This window comes from Zosterops lateralis, assembly GCF_965231275.1.
Source record: "Zosterops lateralis genome assembly, chromosome: 2".
NCBI lineage: Eukaryota > Metazoa > Chordata > Aves > Passeriformes > Zosteropidae > Zosterops > Zosterops lateralis.
This window is the reverse complement of record NC_139763.1, coordinates 96,549,436-96,569,851: the sequence shown is the minus strand read 5'-3', so window position 1 is coordinate 96,569,851 and position 20,416 is coordinate 96,549,436. Positions and strand designations below refer to the sequence as shown.

At 37.1% G+C, this 20,416-nt stretch overlaps 2 protein-coding genes across 3 annotated transcripts in view; one reads left to right on the top strand and one right to left on the bottom strand.

Moving 5' to 3' along the window:
- The window catches only part of CMSS1 (cms1 ribosomal small subunit homolog), a 223,640-nt gene that overhangs the window by 17,805 nt on the left and 185,419 nt on the right, over positions 1 to 20,416 (top strand). The gene's annotated exons all lie outside the window — the stretch shown is intronic.
- The window catches only part of FILIP1L (filamin A interacting protein 1 like), a 103,119-nt gene that overhangs the window by 15,584 nt on the left and 67,119 nt on the right, over positions 1 to 20,416 (bottom strand). The window contains exon 5 of one of the 2 annotated variants that reach the window (XM_083854525.1): positions 1,446 to 4,179. In XM_083854525.1, the coding sequence (XP_083710651.1) occupies positions 1,446 to 4,179 (2,734 nt within the window). Of the gene's footprint in view, positions 1 to 436; positions 4,180 to 20,416 lie in introns of those variants that run through there. The other variant, XM_083854524.1, reaches the window with a different exon arrangement.

Genomic DNA, 20,416 nt, shown 5'->3' with positions numbered 1-20,416 from the left:
ACAGAAATATTTTTTTCCTCTGGAGAATATAGGCAGAATAAAGATAAGAGTTTAGTGAATAGGGACTTTGTGCTTACTTGCAAACTTCTTGTTGATAAGGAAGTTGCAGTTTTTAATTTAAAAAAAATATAATACATAACACCATGACACCCTCCCCCCCCCTCTCAAAAGCATCAAATTTATAGGAATTTAACGTTTTAGAATAATTGTTACAATTTAGATTTGGAGTGTACAGCTTTTGTGAAAAAGAGAAGTTTGAAAGTGCATTCCAGATCTTCTGGACTGATTTACCTTGTATGTGAAGCTGCTCTACCACTAACAATATTTTATAGGAAATGAAAATTGATTGCTTGGCACATGTGTGAAGGGCAGAATTGATTACATTTCTGTCCTTTTCCTAGGTGCAAATGCTATAATTGTCACTGAAATACCTTAACCTGCTTTGTCCATTCTGTATGGCACTCCCATTTATCCCAGACCCAGAGGCCTGCATGTTTGGAGACTTGGTCTAGGATTCCTTCTTAATGCTTCTGCCAAGCTTTCTCTGTCTATGAAGTGAAAAACATGAAGGTATGCCATAATTTGGTAATCTTCTTTCTTCATCAGTGTACCTGTGTGATGTATACTGTTTGTCAAATTGATGGCTAGGAGCTTAGATGAAATGTGAATATTGTATGTAAATCTCTTCTCCTGAATTATTGTTTAGATGTTGCTGTTTATTGTTTTACAGTGTACCTAAAGATTGCAGTTTTCTGTTGTATTGGAAAAAAACCCTTGTTGGGGGACGATTACTTTGTGATACAAGCTTCTGAACTCAGTTCACTTAAAAACAAAGTTTGCAGGAAGATTTAAAAAGAGTTTTAACCAAACATTGTTATACAATACATAATATTTTATGTGTGATGTAGTGATAATTACCTGAAATGAGAGGGCTGGAAGGAATTGGGAAATAGCAGGGAAGATAATGAATCAAGTCTTATCTGAAGTTAGCAGGCAGTATTATGGCTTAATTCAAATTCTACCATACATGCAGAAAAATACAAACCACACATAACAAACAAAAAAATTTCAGCAAGCAATGATGAAAATAATCAATTATTTACTGTTTTTTTGTAATGTTAAAATATTTTACCAAGGCAAGTTGCAGTCAAAAGTAATGTGAGTTATTTTGAAAATGGCAATACATAAAGATGCATTTATACAAGTGCAAGACTAAATATTTTACATAACTGTACTTCAATGAGAAGATATACAGTAAGTGCACACTTGATAACACTAAGCAGGCAAAACTTAACGTTAGTTCCATATGCTGTTGTATAGTTCATGCACAGATCTTTCCCAAAGTAAAGAGGCTGTTCCAAATAATTCTTGCTGGGATGAAAAACAGGATGGGTTGCTGGTAAGGGTGTCAGCATGGATGGGGGTCAGTTATAGACATTACTTACTGTAATTTGTGATTGCCGTGGAAGAGGAGTGGCTGTTGGTGTGATAGTAATACTGCTGGTGATTTTATTGGTGGGCTTAGTGGGCAGGCCATTAGCTAGTGCTGGAGTTCTGTTGTCTTGCATGGCATTGCAAGGGCTGATGGGCTTGGAATTGGTGAGAGCTTGGACATAAGGATTTCCTAAATGAATGTGGATTTTGTTATCCTCAGTAGTTATTACACTTGATCCTGTGCTGTTAGATCTCTGAAACTGCCATGATGACTGCCTGTCTGGGGATACTCTAAAAACAGCATGCTTGGCTCCCATTTCCAAAGGCTCTGAGGAGAATGTTTGTTCCTGAGAACTTGAGCCAGGTAAAGCCAAAGGGGACATTGTTCTTTCAGGAGTTAAAGAACCACATGATTCTGGAGTTTGAGATCTTGCATAAGTAGTCATAGTAATAGGAGAAATTACATGCTCTGGGGTCACGTAACCTTCTCCTGCTTTTGATTTTACAGGTGTTAAGGAGGCGTTTTGAATAATGGTTATTCTTTGCTTTGGAGTGCCACAGTTGGGTATAACTGCTGTGCTTGTGTAGGAGTGAGTGCTTTCAGTGGTAGGACTGGTTATTTCAAGGGTTGCTGTGTTCTGTCCATGGTCTGGAGTTACTTTTATGTGAAGGGGTTGGCCAGGTGTATGGCTTAGCACTAGATCTCCAGTCTGTGCACAGTTTCCATTTTGCTTTGTGTGTATCTTTCCATTTTGAGGATGGCTGTCTTTGGACTTCATCCAAGGGATCCATAACTTTTTGTTTGCGGCATTTGCGGTGGATGAGTTGCTTTTGAAAGACACAGTTTGTTCCTCCTCATTATCACTGTCTTCATAGAGCTGCCCATTGACGACCGTCCGCTCTAAAGGCATGAGGGTTTTGTAGTCGGGCGGTTCATTGTCTGCTGGATCTGTTTGGATTTCTTTAGAAAAAACCTGCACATCCGGAATTTTCTTTCCATTGAGACCGGGCCTGATGTTCTTGCTGAAGGATCTGTACCTCTCCAGTTCTTTTGTGAGGCTTTCCATTTCTCTTGCTAGCTCCCTGTTTTTGTTTTCTTGCTGGAGGAGTTTCTTCTGTAAGACTGTGTGATCACCTCGCAGGTGACAGATTAGGTCTTCTGTTGCCACGTATTCGTGAACTTTCTCTTTCAGTGCATCTACCTCTCTGGAGAGGTGACTCGATTTAGCTTCCTCTTCTTTGAGTTTCTTAAAAAGGCGCTCCTGATTGGATTCTGCCTTTTCTGTTAATTTATACCTCGCCAATTCCATTTTCACAGCCTCCAACTCCTCTGAGAGGAGCTTGGCTCTGTCCCGTTCACTGACATATTTTCGTTCTAGAGACTCAAATTCATCTTCAGTTTTCATAAGATCATCTTCTACGGACTTCATTTCATTGAGCTTCTGCTTAAGCCTCTCAACTTCTTGAGAAAGCTCTTTGATTATGTTGTTTTCCTGCTGCAAGGAGGTGCTAGATTTAGTACTCTCCTTACGTTTATTTTTAAGAAACTCTTTTTCAACATCTTCCAGAGACTGAAGTCTTTTACTTAGAATATTCACTTTGGAAACAAGATCACTTCCTTTCTCCTCTTCTGCTTTGAGTTTGTTTTTCAGTTCATCTCTTTCTTTTGTAACACTGGACATTTTTTCCTCTGCATCAGATTTCGATTTCAGTGCCTTTTTATTTTCCTCCATCAGCTTTTCTGTAACCGACATGACTTTATTTTGTTCCACCTGAAGCTGAGAAGTTGCAGCTTGCAGCTTTTCTTCTGTTTGCTTTATCTTTTCACCCATAGTTTTTCTTTCATCCACAAGCATCACTGTTAAACTCTTCAGCTTTGTTAAGTCTTCTTTAAGTGTAAACTCAGTTTTTTCTAACTTGCTTTCAATAGCTTCAAGCTCACCAACTCTAGCTTTTAAACCATCCAGCTCATGGGACAACTGCTTTGTTAACATTTTTTCTCTTTCTAGGTTGCATTTCAGGGAGTAACATTCTTGTTTACTCTTGGTGAAAGCATCTTCTAGTTTCTCCAGCTCCATAATTCTTTTATTAAGTTTATCAACTTCCCCTTTAAGGTTCTTGCTATGCGATGCTTCTTTTTCTAACTTTCTATTAAGTTCTCTGCACTGATCTTCCATTTTTATGAGCTCTTCATCTTTTCCTTCCATCTCCAGCAGTCGTTTCCGTAGTTCTTCTACTTCAGTCATAAGTGCAGAGTTCCCACACTCTCCCTTATTTATCTTATCCCTTATGTCTTGCAGTTCGTCTTCTGCTTTTCGTAAAGATTTGTTGGTCTCTTCCAGCTCATCGATTTGCCGGCTGAGAGTCGTTAATTTTAGCCGGAGCTGGCGATTCTGACTGTCTTCATTGGTTAGTTTGGCCATCATTGCTTCTTGGTCTTGGGAAATCTTACTGCTCTGGGCCTGAATTTCAGCCTCCAGCCTGCTGGATCTCTGTTTCTCTTCTTGAATTTTTGCTTCAGCAAAAGTCAGTTTTTCATGTGCTTGTTCTGTAGAAGTGGTTAATTCTTGAATTTTTTTATTTTGTTGATTCAACTGCTCAGTGAGTCTTTGCTGTTCATCCACCACCATTAAAGCAAAGGATTTCAGTTTAGTCAATTCTTCTTTCAGTTTAGCTATTTTCTTGTTGTTTTCCTTTTCTTTTTTTGCCTGATACACTGTCTCTTGTTCAAGAAGCTTTTTCAATCTGTGGGAGGAAATAATATTGTATTTTGTAGCCATTTTAGTGGGCATTTAAAAACACACTTGAAATATTATGACATTTCTGCCACATGTCAATGAACATCCAACTGTAACTACAAGCTGACCTCTCTTTGCAGCATCAGTTGTAAGTGCCCACTGGCCTTACTTCCTATTCAGAAGTTCTTTTGTAATGAACTCTTCAGTATGATCATTTAAACTTAGCAACTTCAGTTACTAGGCATCTTTGACTACACTCTCAACTTTTGACAGGGATCAGTGTAACAAAACTATTTTATTATTCTGCACTGGAACTGGACCTCTCTCATCTGTTTGCTGAGGCTAGGTATGTGCATGTGAGATGTGTTTGGTTTTTTGTGTGTGTTGCGCCTTTTTGTTTTTAAGAAATGTGATTATTATAATGCTTGAGAAATTAAGTCAGTGCAGCCCTCAAGGGCAGATATAATTTACAGCATCATAAACCTCCTGGCTTTGTTACTTATGAACCATCCTGATATTTTACGATCAAGCCTTAAGGACGTTTGAGTATGTGAAGGAGATGTAGCCACAATGGGCAGTTAGTCAGGCTGCCTAGTGTGAACCCTTAAGCAGCACACCAGAGCAAAATTAGGTAAGTCTGTCTTTAGTGAAAGTGCAGGCCTTGTGACTTTGTATCAAACACACACATGCACACAAAAATGCAATCAGCAGATAAACAAGTATTCAGTTGTGCCTTTTGAACTTAACAAAGCCCAAATGTCTTAATATGTGTTAGGTCTGGATTTGCAGATATGCCTCACTGCAGCCCTGCTCCCACATGATCCTTGAAGGTTTTCATGATGATTTTTCAATATTAGTTTCACAAGTTTATGTTAATAATCAGTCTCTATTGGGATGCGACATGCTTAATTTGCAAGAGACTTGAGATAAGGTTGTGTGTTTCTTTATGTAAGATCCTAAGAAACCTCCAAACACCTCAACTTCTTAGGTTCTTTTGTAGACTTTTTTTTGTCAAGGAGATGCTTGTGGAGTTTGTCTAAAGTATGATTAGGTTTGGCCAGCACATATGCCTCCTTTCAATTACGTTTTTCCTACAGCCAAGATAAATATATTCTGGTATTAAACAAATTCTAAAAAGCCTTTATTACATCAACAAAGGTTGATGTAATAAAGAATTAGAATTAGTATGTTGTTTGTAAGAATGGTACTGACTCAGTTGTGTAGACCATATGAAGGAAATGTCGTGGTTATCAAGACAGTACTTGTAGAAAATGAATGTATAAGCAGCCATTAAACCTTATTTTTTCCCCGCTGTCAAATATGATGACAGCTGTAAGTTGCTGCTGAAGCACAGAGTTCCTGTTCCATATTTGTCTATGGTCACTATTGTGATGTCCATGTCCAAGTGATGAGTTTCCCACTGACAAGTTCCCGTTGCAGCCTCCCTTTTAGTTCAGGAAGAGCTTAGATAAGGGCCTCCTTTGCACAGCTTTTCATTAGCTGTTGACACACTAAGGGCATATATTCCTGGGCAATAGGTTGCCTCAGCTGCATCCCCTTTGGGAGCAATGTGATTTTCCTGCACAGAGAGAGGAAGTCCTCACCACTCTACAACTGTCCACCAGAATTGTCCACCAGAATTTAATGGTGATGTTGTATGGAAATCCATGACAATAAAATTTCTTGTAACATCTTCATAGTCCTTACTGTTTCTATTTTAGTGCCTAAGTTGCACTATTTTGAATGTAATGAGATGCTTTTAATGAAAAATTAACAGAATGAGAAGTAGCCATAAACATCAAAGACTAGAAGCAGTCACAAATTCTGTACAACAGTCAATTAACATAATAGGGGAAACAGATATGAAAATGTAGAAATGGAGAGGGAAAGGTTTGTGAAATGAGTTTGAAAGAATGCTGCTGGTTGACAGAACAAATAAATGGGGAGAAGACTGCACCGTCTCAAAAGGCAGCTTTTTACTGTGTTCATAGTATATAAACTTTTGTCCTCTTTTCAGTGCTACTTTCAGTTCTAATTCTTTTTAATGTAAAAATCTTTTTTCCCTCCCCACCCTTGTCTCTGAATGCTTTAGTAGTGAAGTTCAATTGGTGATTTACCGTTGCCATAGCTATAAAACCATAACAGAAGTACAACTAACAATTTCATCTGGAATGAACTCAGGCTTTGTGTGTGCATAAAGTTAAGACATATTAATATGGTTACTTGGACTTACTAGTATTTGATTTATTTTAGCTTGCTTCACTGTAATTTATTTTTTTAAGGCAGATTTAGCTGCAGTCATTAATACATTACGTAATCAGTGTTTTACCCAACACTTGCATATTAACTAGTTGATATTTCTCTGGCCAAATGAAACTCTAATGATCCAGCAATGCCTCTTAAATTGCTTTGGAAAGAAGCTCTTAGGCCAAATATTAACAAACAGTTGTAATTTTCATAGAGATGCTGTCTAAATTTTTTATGATTCACATAAGATAACTGTGAATAAAATCAGGTGACAATCATGTCAAGTCTGATCAAGTCTGTGTTGCATGGGCTATTTGAACAAAAGCCACTATATTACTGGTACCTGGATTGTTGTGTAAGGATTTTCAAGAGAGTCTGTTTCTTTGGTCATGCAAAAGACTTTGGGTATTTAAAAATGATTCCTTCACTCAGAAGACAAAAGGCAGTTTTAAGACTCAGACTCACAAGCAATTATTTGTAATAACTGAGATCTATTTAATTTTTAAAAAAATACTTCTATGAAGTTACTTGATTGAAGTTAAGAGCAAAGTGCAGCAACTGGGAGTTAAAGGATTTTAATGTGTTTCCAGAAAGAAAATAGGAATGTATTAAGCATGGTATATTTTTTGATGCAGTGTCATAAAGTGTTTTCAATTGCTTTTGATAACTGTATGCTTAGTCATATATTCCTATATAGAAAATACCCTTAACAGTGCTGAATAGATAGTGATTTCTTAGATAAACATTGATATTGTAAGAAGTCAACTGGGAGTCTGTTAATATTTGCAAAGAATTTTCCTTGGCTGCTGAGTTCCTGTTTCATGGTTCAGTAGGTCACAGTGACTCTGTCTGCACATATGCACTTAGGAATGGAAGAGGACCCTAAAATGTTTGGGGCGGTTGGTGTTATTGGTGTTATTCATTTGTATGCTTGTGTTCTTAAATGAATTGCTTAATTTTGGTCAGGGTTGTTTTTTGGAACGCGAGTTCTGTGGGTTGGTGCTTGGTTATGTGTATAATCTGAATTAAGAAGTCACGTGCTTGAAGAAGTGCTTTAACTGATAATAGCACTTAGTGACTTTGGTGACAGGGTAAAAACACTTTGTTAACTTCATCCAAAATACTGTCTTCCTGAAGAACAGTATCTAGAGTATCTGAGAGAGCAATTTTACTGAAAATATGCAAAGGTCAAAAAAGTTGGCTTACATAAATAATTTTTTAAAAAGAACAGGCATTCCTTTATCCAATAAAATATTTCTATCATTTTCTTTGCCAGCTAAATTTCATGATCATGTAATTTTGTATTAGGCAAAGGTAGGTATATTGTTTAGAGAAAGCTTTTACACAACTCTAGGCAGTTGACTTCACAGGACTACAACAACCCTTTCTGAATTGAGGCCAGCAAAAACAGACATTGAAAATTGTTTTTATGAACATGATTGATAGGTAGTTAAAGAGAGTCAGGGCAGTGTCTTATTACTTCAGAGCTTCTGTTATAAATTATTGCTTTATTGTGGCTTAATATTGTACTTATTTGCAATACCAGTTAACTGCTCCTTTATTTCCTGGAAGGAATTGTATTTCTCAGCTCTCCTCTGTTCATTGTAGTTGATTCCCTCAGTGTGCAGGCTACAGCTTTTTGGTGTTAACACTGTGTATTCAACTGTGTTGTCTTGTTTTTCCTCAGCTCCAGCTACACTACATTATATTTGGCAACATAATGACTGTATTCTCCACAAGATGTGGAGACTCCCATAAGAGTTCAGTGTCCTGGTATCATGTCAAAACATTTTGTCTTTAAGAGGGACTTTCCATTTTCCTAGGGTGATCTGTATTACATGGACATTGTTGAATTTATGTTTTTACAGAATTCTAAGGGGACAGCTTTTCCTTTGACTTTCACAGAAACCAAAGAAAGTATGGGAGGCTGAGATTACAACACTCTTGGTTTTTAATTTTTTTGTTTGTTTGTTTGTTCTGGAATGAATCGTTATTCTCTAAATAATAAGAATAAAAAAAATATTTTTTTGTTTGTTTAAGCAGTGTTATAGTGGTAACTTTAGAAAAGGCTGTCTTCTAAGGATGCAAGTGAAATAGATGATGGTTTTTTAAGTGCTGTTCTGATGACAAAAGCTCAGCTGTTGTCCTTCACTGAAGCGTTGTGGAGTTTTTAATGTACGTATTATCAATATCTGTATCAGACCATTCTGCAGAAATGATAGTGATTTTTAATTTCTGTGATTATTTTTTTTTTGAAATCATAAAGATACGTATTTTTGACTAGGTCATGCTCTTCACCCTTCCCCAGATGAAGGATGTGGTTTATCAGAGTTTCTACTGGTTATTACACGAGGGAGACTTCTAAAGTTTTTGGATATATGCTTGAATTTCCCCTGGTACAAAGCAAATAAAAGCTTTAAGCTGAAAGCTTTTAAATGTGGATGAAGTCATGCCTCTTCCTTTGAGGCACTCTTCCCAGTTAGCAATAAGACATGGTCTGGCCTTTAATAAGAGAAGAAATATGCTTCATCATTTCTGGTAAGTCTTACAAGTTGTTGTAATTTTTTGACACCAGTGCAGTTACATATTTATTTTTGTAAGAAAGCCAGTCTGTGCCTTCTACAGTCCATTGAAACAAAATTTGTGTTTGTTAAAGTATTTCTGGTCTTGGGGCGGCTATGCTTTTTTTTTCTATTTTCTCTTTTCCTTTGCCTACAGTTCTATTTATTGATGTGCAGTTTTTATGAAGACATATGTTACAGCTTTTTTTTTTTATGGCTCTCTATTATCTTTATTAATGCTTCTTTTTCCCCTGTCATAAAGAAAGTCAAAAGCCTTTGAAATTACAGCAGCAACAACATACCATAGCTGTTGTGTAATCTGCTGGCTTCATCTGAATCAGTCAGCACTTCCCAACAGAATGTGAATGCTTTCTTTAAAAATTGTTTTCCATTACATTAATTTGCATCTGTAAATTTCAAAGAATTTGTTTATGCTAGGATGCAAACCTCCACAAAGGGTGTCTCAACTGCAAGGGACTGTGTAAGGCAAATTTCCCAATAAGGAAATTTATTTTATAAAATGAGAATTTTAATGAGGGGGATGTGAGTTCTTATTACTCCATAGACTATCACAAACTAATTATCATTTTATCGGAGGCTAAAAATGCTATTTGCTTTACAAGTCTTCATAAAAGTCATGGAAGATGAATGGTATTGCCAGTTCCTGGTTAACAGACAAAATTTCACATGGATAACCAGATGTATTTACCTGTGATGCTGAGCAAACATATGTAGATAATATGTACTTTTAAAAATTAATTATTCTGGAACACTGATGTTGTTTGTGACCATAATTTCACGACTTCTAAGCTGCTGAGTATTCTTACTGGTGATACAGAGATATTTGCACTCATAAATGTTATGAAATCCTGTGCAAATTCAGTGACAGTAGATGCTGTGAGAAACTTTTAACAAACTTATATTGGTTAAGATTTAAGACCAGATTAACTTTCAGTTCAAGTAGTTATACTTCAGCACTAAAATTCAATTTTGTATTATTATGAAACCTCAGTTTAAGAAAAAAAAATTCCATCCTGAACTACATTCTTTCCTTATCTAGATGTTCTTGGAAGTCACCTATCAAAACATCAGTCTTGTGTAAAAAGCATTAATGCTTTCTGTGGCAGTAAGGATTTGAATGTCAGTGTGATAATTACTCATTCTGATGTTCATTTCTAATCTTCTAATGGCAGCCATCTACAGTGTTTGAGATTATGACAGGGAGATGGGAGTGGGACTCTTAGGTGGGAGTGAAGAAGACTCTGTCCTATTAAATTGTTGGCAGGTTTTTGGTGTGGTTTGTTTTTTGACTTGATGGCTTATCCTGAAGACATTTTAAATGAACACTAAGCTGAGAAGACCACAGTATTAATGAGCTTTACTTGAAGTTAGCCTTAAAATCTCTGGGTCCCAGCATCCAGCTTATTAGAAAACAATGAATTGTGAGCTGGATTCTGATGTGTCACTGCTTTTGAGATGCACTCTGCTTCTACTTTGCCCTTTCTAGATTGAACAGCTATTTCAGGTATTCTTTGAAGTCAGTATCTGTTACTGTTGGCATGTCAATGCCATATGATTGTGCATGCAGCATAACTTAATCCTCTTCTGTTCTGAATCTAAATGCCTCAATAAGGTAACCAGCTCACAGGAACAGCACTTGAGTTTTGTTAGTTTGTAATTCAAGATTAATTTTTTTTTGTATTGCCATAGTGCATATTCACCACCTTCCCCTTGCTCCCCCATCTCTCTCAGTGTCTCCCATCACACTGCCTGTAAAGTCAGACATAAAGCCAGTAATTTCAGATGCAACACCAGAATTTGGAACTCTTCAAATTTACGTCAGCCAGCAAATTATAGTTTTGCAGATGGAAAGCTTTCTGATGGAAATGGAAAGATGAACCACAAGAGATGTGGTATGGGGGTCAAAGCAACAAGACTGAGGCAGAACTTTTCAGTTACTAATTCAGATCCTGCTTCTATCTTGTCTTCATCTTTAACAAGTGAAATGTTGTGCCTGATCCTCAGATTTATTAAAATGGAAAAACAGTGTTAACTTACTGTATCAGATTTTGAGGATTTTTATTAATCCAAGTAGGTTTTAAGTGAAGTAATTACACAAAATATACCCAGACAACTACTGTTTTTTGTAATTTGTAACAATGTCATTGAAATGATTGCATTTGATATTTGATATTATATGCTAACATGTTCAATTGATGGGAGAAATTGCGTGTCTTTATGAACCCAAGTTTTGTTTTAAGTGTATATATTTTAAGCATTATTCCTAATAGAATGTTACTGTTATTGCTTGACCACAGTTACTGAGCTGGTTTTAAAATCACCAGTGTGATAAAACACTCAATACTGCAGAGATAAACAGGTCAGGGCTTAGTCCACCCCCTACCCTCTGGGCAGGTGAATGGGTTTGCATTTTCTCTTCTGAGTGTCAGTACTAGGAATTGGTAACATTGCAGCCTCCTGCTAGGATTTACCAAGGGAAAAACTCCTGTGGGAGTTAACTCAGCTCCTGAAAAGTGTCCTTTGGAGCCCTGCCTGTCTTCACCCCCAGTCCCCAGGGAAAGATCAGGCACTAAAGAGGGAGTGCACTTGCCCAAGTTGAGGATAGTTCTGCTGAGGCTGTTCTAGACTGATGATCCCAGCCACGTGTGTTTGGTTTGTGTAAGGCAAATACTAATTTGCTATCACTGCTATGCTGTGTTTACTACTGATGGAAGAGTAATATTTGGAGGTGTGAGTTTTTGTCTTGGCTATTTACTCTGCATCCTTCAGTTGATTGAGGAGTTTGCAGAAGTTCTGATTCTCTGCATGAGTCAGTTGCTTCAGCTTGGTGTAAGTTTGTAACCCTTAAGTCATATTTTTACAGTTTTATATTAAGAGAACAATCTGAGTTTTCTTTAAGCAGCTTCTATAGATAAATCCTGTGATATTTTTTTTTTTTTTTTTTTTTTTTTTTTTTTTTTTTTTTTTTTTTTTTTTTTTGTATTTTATTTTATTCTGTATGTAACATCATAGTGTGTAGGTTCAGGGTGGGCCTCTTCTATAGAATGTTTTTTGGGAGGGCACAGGTGGGAAAATAGGTGCTGTTCTGGTATATGATGCACCTGAGGCAGTTCTGGTGTTGCTGTCTTGACCAGAATTGGGCATAATTGTGTAGGGATCTAATTTATACAAACTTTTTTTAACTTCAATTAGTTAATATTTTTGGTATGACAGAAAATGGCACTCAGCCACATCATGTTACTCAGAGGAGACCAGTTAGTCATAAATGTCATTTTCCCATAACATTTACAGGAACTGGATGTTCTCTAAAACAATTTTAACACACATTTTATATAAAAATAAATGTCTGGCACTGCATTTTCATCCATGGGCAGAGTAGGCACTGTGCCTATCTTATGCTAACCATGGCCATATCAGTCATCAACAGTGGAAAAATATAGAACTTTCCATACTGCCATGCTCACTTAGTCTTTTGAACTGAAGGCTTCCTACTCATGCTGCCAGCCCTGGATAATCTGCGCAGTGGCCACTTGCTTCTAGACAGGTGGAACTTGTCTGCAAACTTTATAATGCACTCTTCATGCCCAGTGTACAAGAATTTATGTGCTGAAATTGTGATTTAAATGACATAGATTAAACATGGTAAATTAAATAAAGATATTTTAGTGCTGAGTGGCACCGTTAGGGAAGACTGAGAGTTAGCCATTATTATATAGGAATGAGGCTGGTTGTAAACAATTAGACAAACATTCCTCAGAAATTAGATAGGTGGTGTCACTGCTTTGCAGGAGGATTTAAATTCCATTACTTCTTGAGGGTTCTGTTCTTTCATACCCATAAATCTTTATTATATACATACAGTATCAGACAAAATTAAGTCCTTTTTCTGTCTGCTTACTTCCTGAAGAAGTTCTGTGTATGTGTTTCATAAACTCTGAGTGTTTGAAACTGGGCTTGGGTGGCACCCCATTTGTTCTTTTTTGTCAGAAAACTTAAATCTTAACTGTTACTGCAAATTTAGCTTGAGATATTTAAATTTCCCTTGATGCTAAGTTGCATGAAGCAGTGCAGTTGAGGCTTTTATCAGGTTTGCTAATACAGTTGCAACTTTTTCTGGTAGCCAAGACTGTAAGTAATAATGTTAACAGCAATAGTGTTAATATCAAACAGAAGTTTCATTTTGAAGCTAGATATGCATCTTTTCCCATGGATCTGATAATGTGAGGGTGTCCATTTTCTCTAAGATAGGCTTGGCCAGCACTTCATGTTGGAGGCACAGGTGAGAGAGATGGTAGCAATCCATTGTGGCAGGGTTAACCAGCTAAACTTGGCTTTGGAGCTACAAGCAAGGAAGAATCCTGCTGGTTTCCTGGTTTGCACTCTGTGACCTTTGGAAATTGTACTGGAACTTTTCTTATGCATTACAAATTGCTTCTGGGTACAGTTCTGGGTACTGAACCTCTATAGCTCTGGTGACCTGGCAGATAATTAATTTTCTTGCTATCCATTGTAAATGTGCTGAATGTTTGGAAGTTGTATTTTCTCTTCTCCCAGTGGGGCTCTGGCCACAAAGACCTGGGACCACTTGGTGAATTATCTAAAGGTGCAATGTCAATGCATGTTTTGTCTAAAACCTCTTAATCTTGAGCAAAGGTGCTCTGCTTCAGCATTTAAGTTTACATGGTTTCTCCAAACTAATCCTCTTCAAAGAGGACTAACACATTGTTTTGGACTACAGGACAGGAAGCTATATTGGAAACCTGAAGATGATAGTTCAAGAATTTTTTTAATGGTTATAGTTCTAACCAAGGTTTACTTCACAGATTTAATTCACAGTTCAATAACAAATGATAGTTTAAGTAGCTTCTTTACCTGTGATAAATTGTCTAACTGAAGAACGTCTTTTACTCTCAAGTCTGTTGATTATGATGTGTTGAAAGTAAGATTTTTCCATTTTTGTGCAGCCCTGGTTGTTCACTGTGTTAAAAAGATCAAATACCCTGCTTAAGAGTAAAAGAAATTGGACCCTTTAGTGGTATGTCCACTCAGAGTGCCAAAAGCAGTGTTTAGGGTGATTGTGGTGTTTTGGGTTTTTTAGCTACTTGTATGTGTGTTCAGCAGCTGGAGTAACTTCCTTGCTTTGTCAAATCAATGTTTCTCTATTTCCTAAAGAAAAAACCCCAAAATTGTTGGGATGAAAAAAAGTTGCATTAACTAGTTCTAGAATTTCTGTGATCAATGATTTCTTTTAAAATTGGTCTGAGTAGTCTTCCTAAAGCCAAGAGAGATATTTTTTCCATCTTTAGTTTTTTTCCAGTGTTCCTTGCCTTTCAAAAACTGTCATAGGAAAAGGCTTTTTTAGGAAGGAGAAGGGTCACGTGCATGTATGCTTCCCTTGTGCCTTCATATGAAGACTTTGTGTTCCTTGTTCTTTAAGGAACTGTGAATTCAGTTGAACATTCTGTGCCTTGTTCCTGTACCCCAAACTGATTTATAACTCAGTATCATTATGTGACATTTGGCTACATGCCCTACTTGATCTCGTTCCTTGCCTCTTGGCTGATGGTCTGTGGTATTCAGGTTATAGTTTCTTGTTTCAGATGTCACTGAAAATGAAGGAGCTGTAGCATGCTTTCATGTACAGTATGTTTCTGATGTAATCCATTTTAGCTTTTATCATTAATTTATATTGTGATTTCAGATGCTGAAAATAAGAGTTCTCTCTAGACAGAACTTGCAAGTTGTTTAGTTATCTGCTTTAATCTAGATCTATGAGAGGGTAATTTACAAGTTATAAAAAGTTACCAATGTCAATTTGACTCCTCCCACCCAGTTAACCTTGACCGAAGTAAGGAAATTGTGCTATTTACAGAGATGACAGTAACACCATAGAGCTCTAGGTGGCGGGTGGGAACAAAGCAGGGGCAAGAAGACCCTTTCTTTCCAAAGTGGCTGCTCCTTTCTATACCAGGGTACATTTTCCTCCCTCCTCCATTGTATGTGTTAGCAAGGTATGTAAGCAAGGTATGACTGTTTGTGTCAGCTGTTGCCTGCTGCTTTGCCAAAAGAGAAGCGATGTGTGACTCTCCCAGCACAAGCCTAACTAAGCATTCTCCACCGGTGGGTGTCGTCCCCGCACCAGCCTGGCAGGCAGCTATTTGTCATCTGGAACTGGCCTGCAGTGAAGCAGTTCTTGCTGACTTCGCTGCAGAGGCTTTCATCCCCCTGCTCTGCTTACTCATGTGCATACAAGTGAACATGCTCATTTATATATTAGATGTATCTTTAGAAACAACAGATTTTAGAGGTTTTAGGGTTGCCAAGGTTCCCGGTGGCCTTTTCATTGAAGACAATTCAGTATTTAGTTTGGGAATTTAGTTTTCCGGCTGCTAATTAAAAAACTTTTCTCTTTACATGAAAGAGTATATAGTAGTATTTTGCAAGTTAAGAAAAATGCTTCAGATTTAAGCATTAACACTTCAGCATTGCATTTTTCTTCCACACCTTCCTACATCCAGGTTAGTGTGTTCAATACTGGATTTCAGATTATTTAGATTAGGGATTGGCTGCTCTAAATGTGGCATTGTTACACCCTCAATGTAAATCACTTTCCTTTCTTTTGGTATGGATATCTTTTTTGGTAACAGAATGACTCTTCTGAGGTGTAGAATGTGCTTGACCAAGGGGTAGCATTTTGAAGTTGAAAACAAAAACAACTGTGGCATTTATTAGGCTTCTTCTGAGAAACCTCTTTGTGGCTAAGTAGGATGGAATCATGTTTGGGAATGTGATGGGTGATGTTAGTTTCAGGTATGCCAAACTTACATGTGATAAAATTTCCTAATTTTCTTCATAATTAGACTTAAATGACTGAAAGCTGTATAAATTGTGCCAAAAAAAGATTAAATCCATTGAAAGCTGACAGAATTCAGTCAGCTTAAATTTAACTCTTAGATAGTTTTGTCCATGTGCTGAAATTCAGTGTGCAATTAACATGTGAATTTTATGACTGCATTGCTTTCTATTTTTAAGCAGCCAGTTTTATGTGGTTTTTTATGGCAGTAGCATCATACTGCTTCATTTCAGTTTTTAAAATCTTTCTTCATTCTCTTACTCTGTCATTGCGATAGTTGCTATGCAAACACTAGATAAGCTTTGTGTCTCTAATAAATAAAGACAAACTTTTAAATGAGCTGTGTGCAATGAATTTGAAAGAAAATACTTTGAATATTAGGTTTAAGGCAGATCTTCAACACTCTATCCATCATTTAAGTGCTGTTGTTGTGTTCCTTCCCAGGCCTTTGGAAATCTGTAAAGGATTGATGTATTGTTCCACATCCCTGGCACGTATGCAGGATGAGTGTTTTTCTTGTCAAGAGTGGACTTTTTCCCATCCACTTTTTCTGTCATGTTCACTAGAGCTTTGTGCACCCTACCTGATGTACACCTGTAAAGCTTTGGGAAGTTTGGGCATGAGCAGTTAGGTGGTTGTGGGCTCTGGTTTCTCAGCTTCTTTGAGCTTGCAGCTTGAAGCAGAATGGCTCAAGTTCTGCTGCTTTGCCTCAGCAGCCACTCTCTGGTGATCACCTGCCCAGCCTGAGGCTGAAGTCAGGCAGCTGTGTTACATCATCATCATGTGCACCATGAGCTGCTGCAGCAGCTGCAGGTGTGACTTCTGCAACAGGTAAAAAGTACACTCATTTATCAGCTTGAATGAACCAAGGTTATGGTTTTGAGTGGTGTGGAAATGTTGTCTATACAGCAAGGTTGCACTGAACTTTCACCCCCAATATTGCCATATTGCTGTTAAAGGAGGGTTCTATGATCATGTTGCTGGGTGTTCAGCATGCGTTGTTTGCGTGACGTTCACCTGTTCATGGTCACATCAGCCCTGGTGAGAATAATTGCTTTGGGAGGTGTTTTTCATACTTTTTTAACTGGTGGCTACAGACTACCTCAGAAAATCTTTAAATACATTCTGCTAGACATTGTGAACACTCTGGACAAGTGAGCTGTATCTGCCTGAGAGTGCTCCACTGGTGCATTGGTGTGAGTGCAGCTACTGAACTGCAGGAACATCATGGTGCACTGGACGTGCAATCAAAGTGATTTCTGTCTTGTTGACAGAAAACACAGCAAACCTCTAAATCAGCATAATGTACTGAGAGGTGTTAAGAGTCAAAGTGTCCATTACTTCACTTAAATCACAAGACTGGGCACTATATTTAGAATTTTTCAGCAGTGATTTTTTACCTTCTTGGACCTGAGTAATACAGTTTAGTGAATGGTTGAACTAACCAAGCCTTCAACTACATCAAGAAGCTCAACCTAAACCCTAAGGGTGCTACGGCAGAATCTATTCAGTATGAAAGAAAAACCCTAAGCAATTAAAAATTATCGCTAAGACGCAGTTTCTAAGTTCAAATCAACTTGGTGACAAGATGAATTGTTGAGGGAAACTATTAATGAGAGAGAACTACAGTTTTATACAATGCTTTTTAAATATATGTCTTCCTACATTGTAAACTCCTTAGGATTCTCTGACTGAGATATTTTAATTGCTTTTTTGATGAATTTTATTCAGGTAGTACCACACCCAGGATTTGAGAAAGCTGCTCTTAGGAAAAATCCAGATGAGCTGTAGTTGCTCAGTTGCCCATGCCAAACTATGTGTGGTAAAGAATTTCTCCTGAAGAAAAGGAGCAGGCTTTTAAAATCTGCCACAGAGGGGAAAAACCAGGCACTTTTTTTAATCCCATGACAAGTGCAAAATTTGTAATTCATCATAGTATTAGGCAAACAGTATGAAAATTCTGCTGCTCATCACAAGTCAAGAAATAATTTGATTTTACTAATACTGATTGGGAATAGAAACTATCCCTTGTCTTCTGGATCAAATCTCTAGAAATTCTGCTGTCAGCAGATGTTTGTCAGTGGAGGAAAGGGAAGTGACGGGAAAGGAACAAACAGTCAGTGCAGTTTGATAGGAAGCCGACTTTCATTTCTGGAGGGTATTTTGTTCTTAAAGTGTTTTCACATTGGATGTTGTGAAAAATTACTATAAAGAGAAATGTAGATAAAGAAATACAATTGTTTGAGACTGAGTTACATGATGATTCTTTCCTTTCACTGTCTCCTTTTAATTGAAAGAAGCTAGCATTTTCATCACTTAAAATTAGGAATACCGTTCAATTAATACCCAAAACATGTTAAGAAATCTGATAAAAGAGTGCAATACAGAGGTGGTGGGGGGGAAAAACAGCAGTGAGACAGTTTAATCATTATGCCTCTGTCTAATTATTTTGGAGAGCAAAATTGGTCCTATAAGTATTAAGTGAAGAATGTTTTCCCTTTTAGTCTGAGGAACACAGACTGTGGGAAGTAGAGCTCTGGCTTTTGATAGATGTTATGATTTGTTTTAGGCTAGCAGTATTCAGAGTACAGATGGCACTTTAGATACTGCTAAAGCAGTGATTAGTGATAAAAGTCACCCTTCTTTGTTGGATTTGGAGCAGCTGAAATTGTCTTTTACCTATGGGGAGACTTTTTTCCTTATCTACTTAGTGCTTCTATCAAATTTATTGCATGCACAGCATTCCAGTTAATACTTTTCTTTGCCATATTGTAGTCTTTTGACTTCTTCAACTCATCCTTTCTACTCAGACACACTTCTTGAAGACTGTCACTTTAGTTCCTAACACATCTGTTCATAATGTAGCTAAGTTTTCTACTTTATAACTTGACAGTGGATATTTAGAAAACTAAGTAATCTTTTTAAAACTGCGAGGACTCTGGAGATATGATAGAATAGTGAGTAAAAGACTTTTTAAGGGGCTCAGGATACTCATATATGGGGTATTGTTTTTGTACTGTGAAATTACATTTGTTCTGGTTGCCTGGATTCTTTTCATTCTATATATACACTATACAGTGTATACTATACAGTGCCCTCTTCCCTGATTCTCTCAACAGGGTATGAACTTTGCTTGTTACAAAAAATATTATGTTGGAAAAATGGATGTGACTTTTATCTAATTGCCAGGTTAATAATACACAAATACCCGAATTATCTTTGAAATTAAATCTCTTTATATTTACATTTTTAGAAGCATGTTGAAAACAACTGCTTCATATTTTCTCCATGTTTAAAGCAAAAAAGTAAGTTATTAAAAAGTCCACACAAGGTATTTTGGCTCAGTCTCGAAATTCGTGTATGCATGATACTACAACAATGCATATGTTAGTACCAGCTTTGATTTTTCCTAAATATATAATTGAACAAGGATTTTGCAAGATTCAAAACATCAAATAAAGGGAAAAAGAATCCTTACTTCTCTCCTAAAATTCCATTTATTTTGTGTAAAGGAAAAGGAAAACATACCACAAAAACATGTTTTACCTGTAAGAAGAGTTTGAAATTAAAGGTCTTAAGGTCTAACTTTTCTAACATTTTAAATTACACACAGGACTCTGAAGAGCAGTGCGCAGTAGTTCCAGTTTGGAAGTAGGACAGTACAATTGACTTAATTGCAGTTGTTCCTAGGAACAAAGATTTGACAGGGTTTGGCCCTTAATTAACGGAGAGGACAGGGTAATTTTGCATACTATGCAGGTGTGAATTATAAACATGCCTAAGTTTAATCTTTCAAGGCATTTTGTGCCTCGTCAGAGCAGGTTTTCATTCCCTGTTTTCTGGAGTTAATAGCTGCAACACTGTTGAGCATCTTGCAGAATAAGCCTTGAAGAGAGCAGTGTGCTTTCCTATCCTTACACTCATCATGTGTTTGACCAGAATTAAAAGTTTTTTTCCTCAAAATCTGACAGCTCTGCCCTCTTGCGATTTGACACTTGCATGCGAGACACAGAAGAGGGAAGCAGTGTGTGTGAGTTGAAAAGTTTGTTAGTAATTAAACTAGTTGCAATTCTTTCTTTTAGACCTAGCATAATCTTATTGCAAAGTAGTGTTTGTGGCAATTTATACATCGCTCTGAAAACTACAGCAGAAGTTGTTCAAAAGTATAGTAAATGCTGAGAGACGTGTGTGTGTGTGTGCATGTCTGCTAATATATAGCATATGCATGTAAATGCGGCAGAAAGAGAGGCAGTAGCTCTACCTAATATATTACAATACTGTTGGACTCCTTCCACAGCTTTAAATGCAGTCATGATTTTACCCGAGCATTTGGAAAGTGTGTGTAATTCCTAACTCTCTCCTTCTTTAATGTTAAGTTAATTCCTTGTCTGTTGCCTCTGCAGGAATTGTTTTAAAGACACTTTTCAACGCTTGAAATAGTCACCCTATATATGTTTCACCATAGACATCTTCTAGATCTCCTGGTGCTGTTTTGGGGGATTCCACTGTTTCTCAGTCCTCACCCCTCTTATTTTTTTGGAAGTGACTTTAAAAAAAAAAGA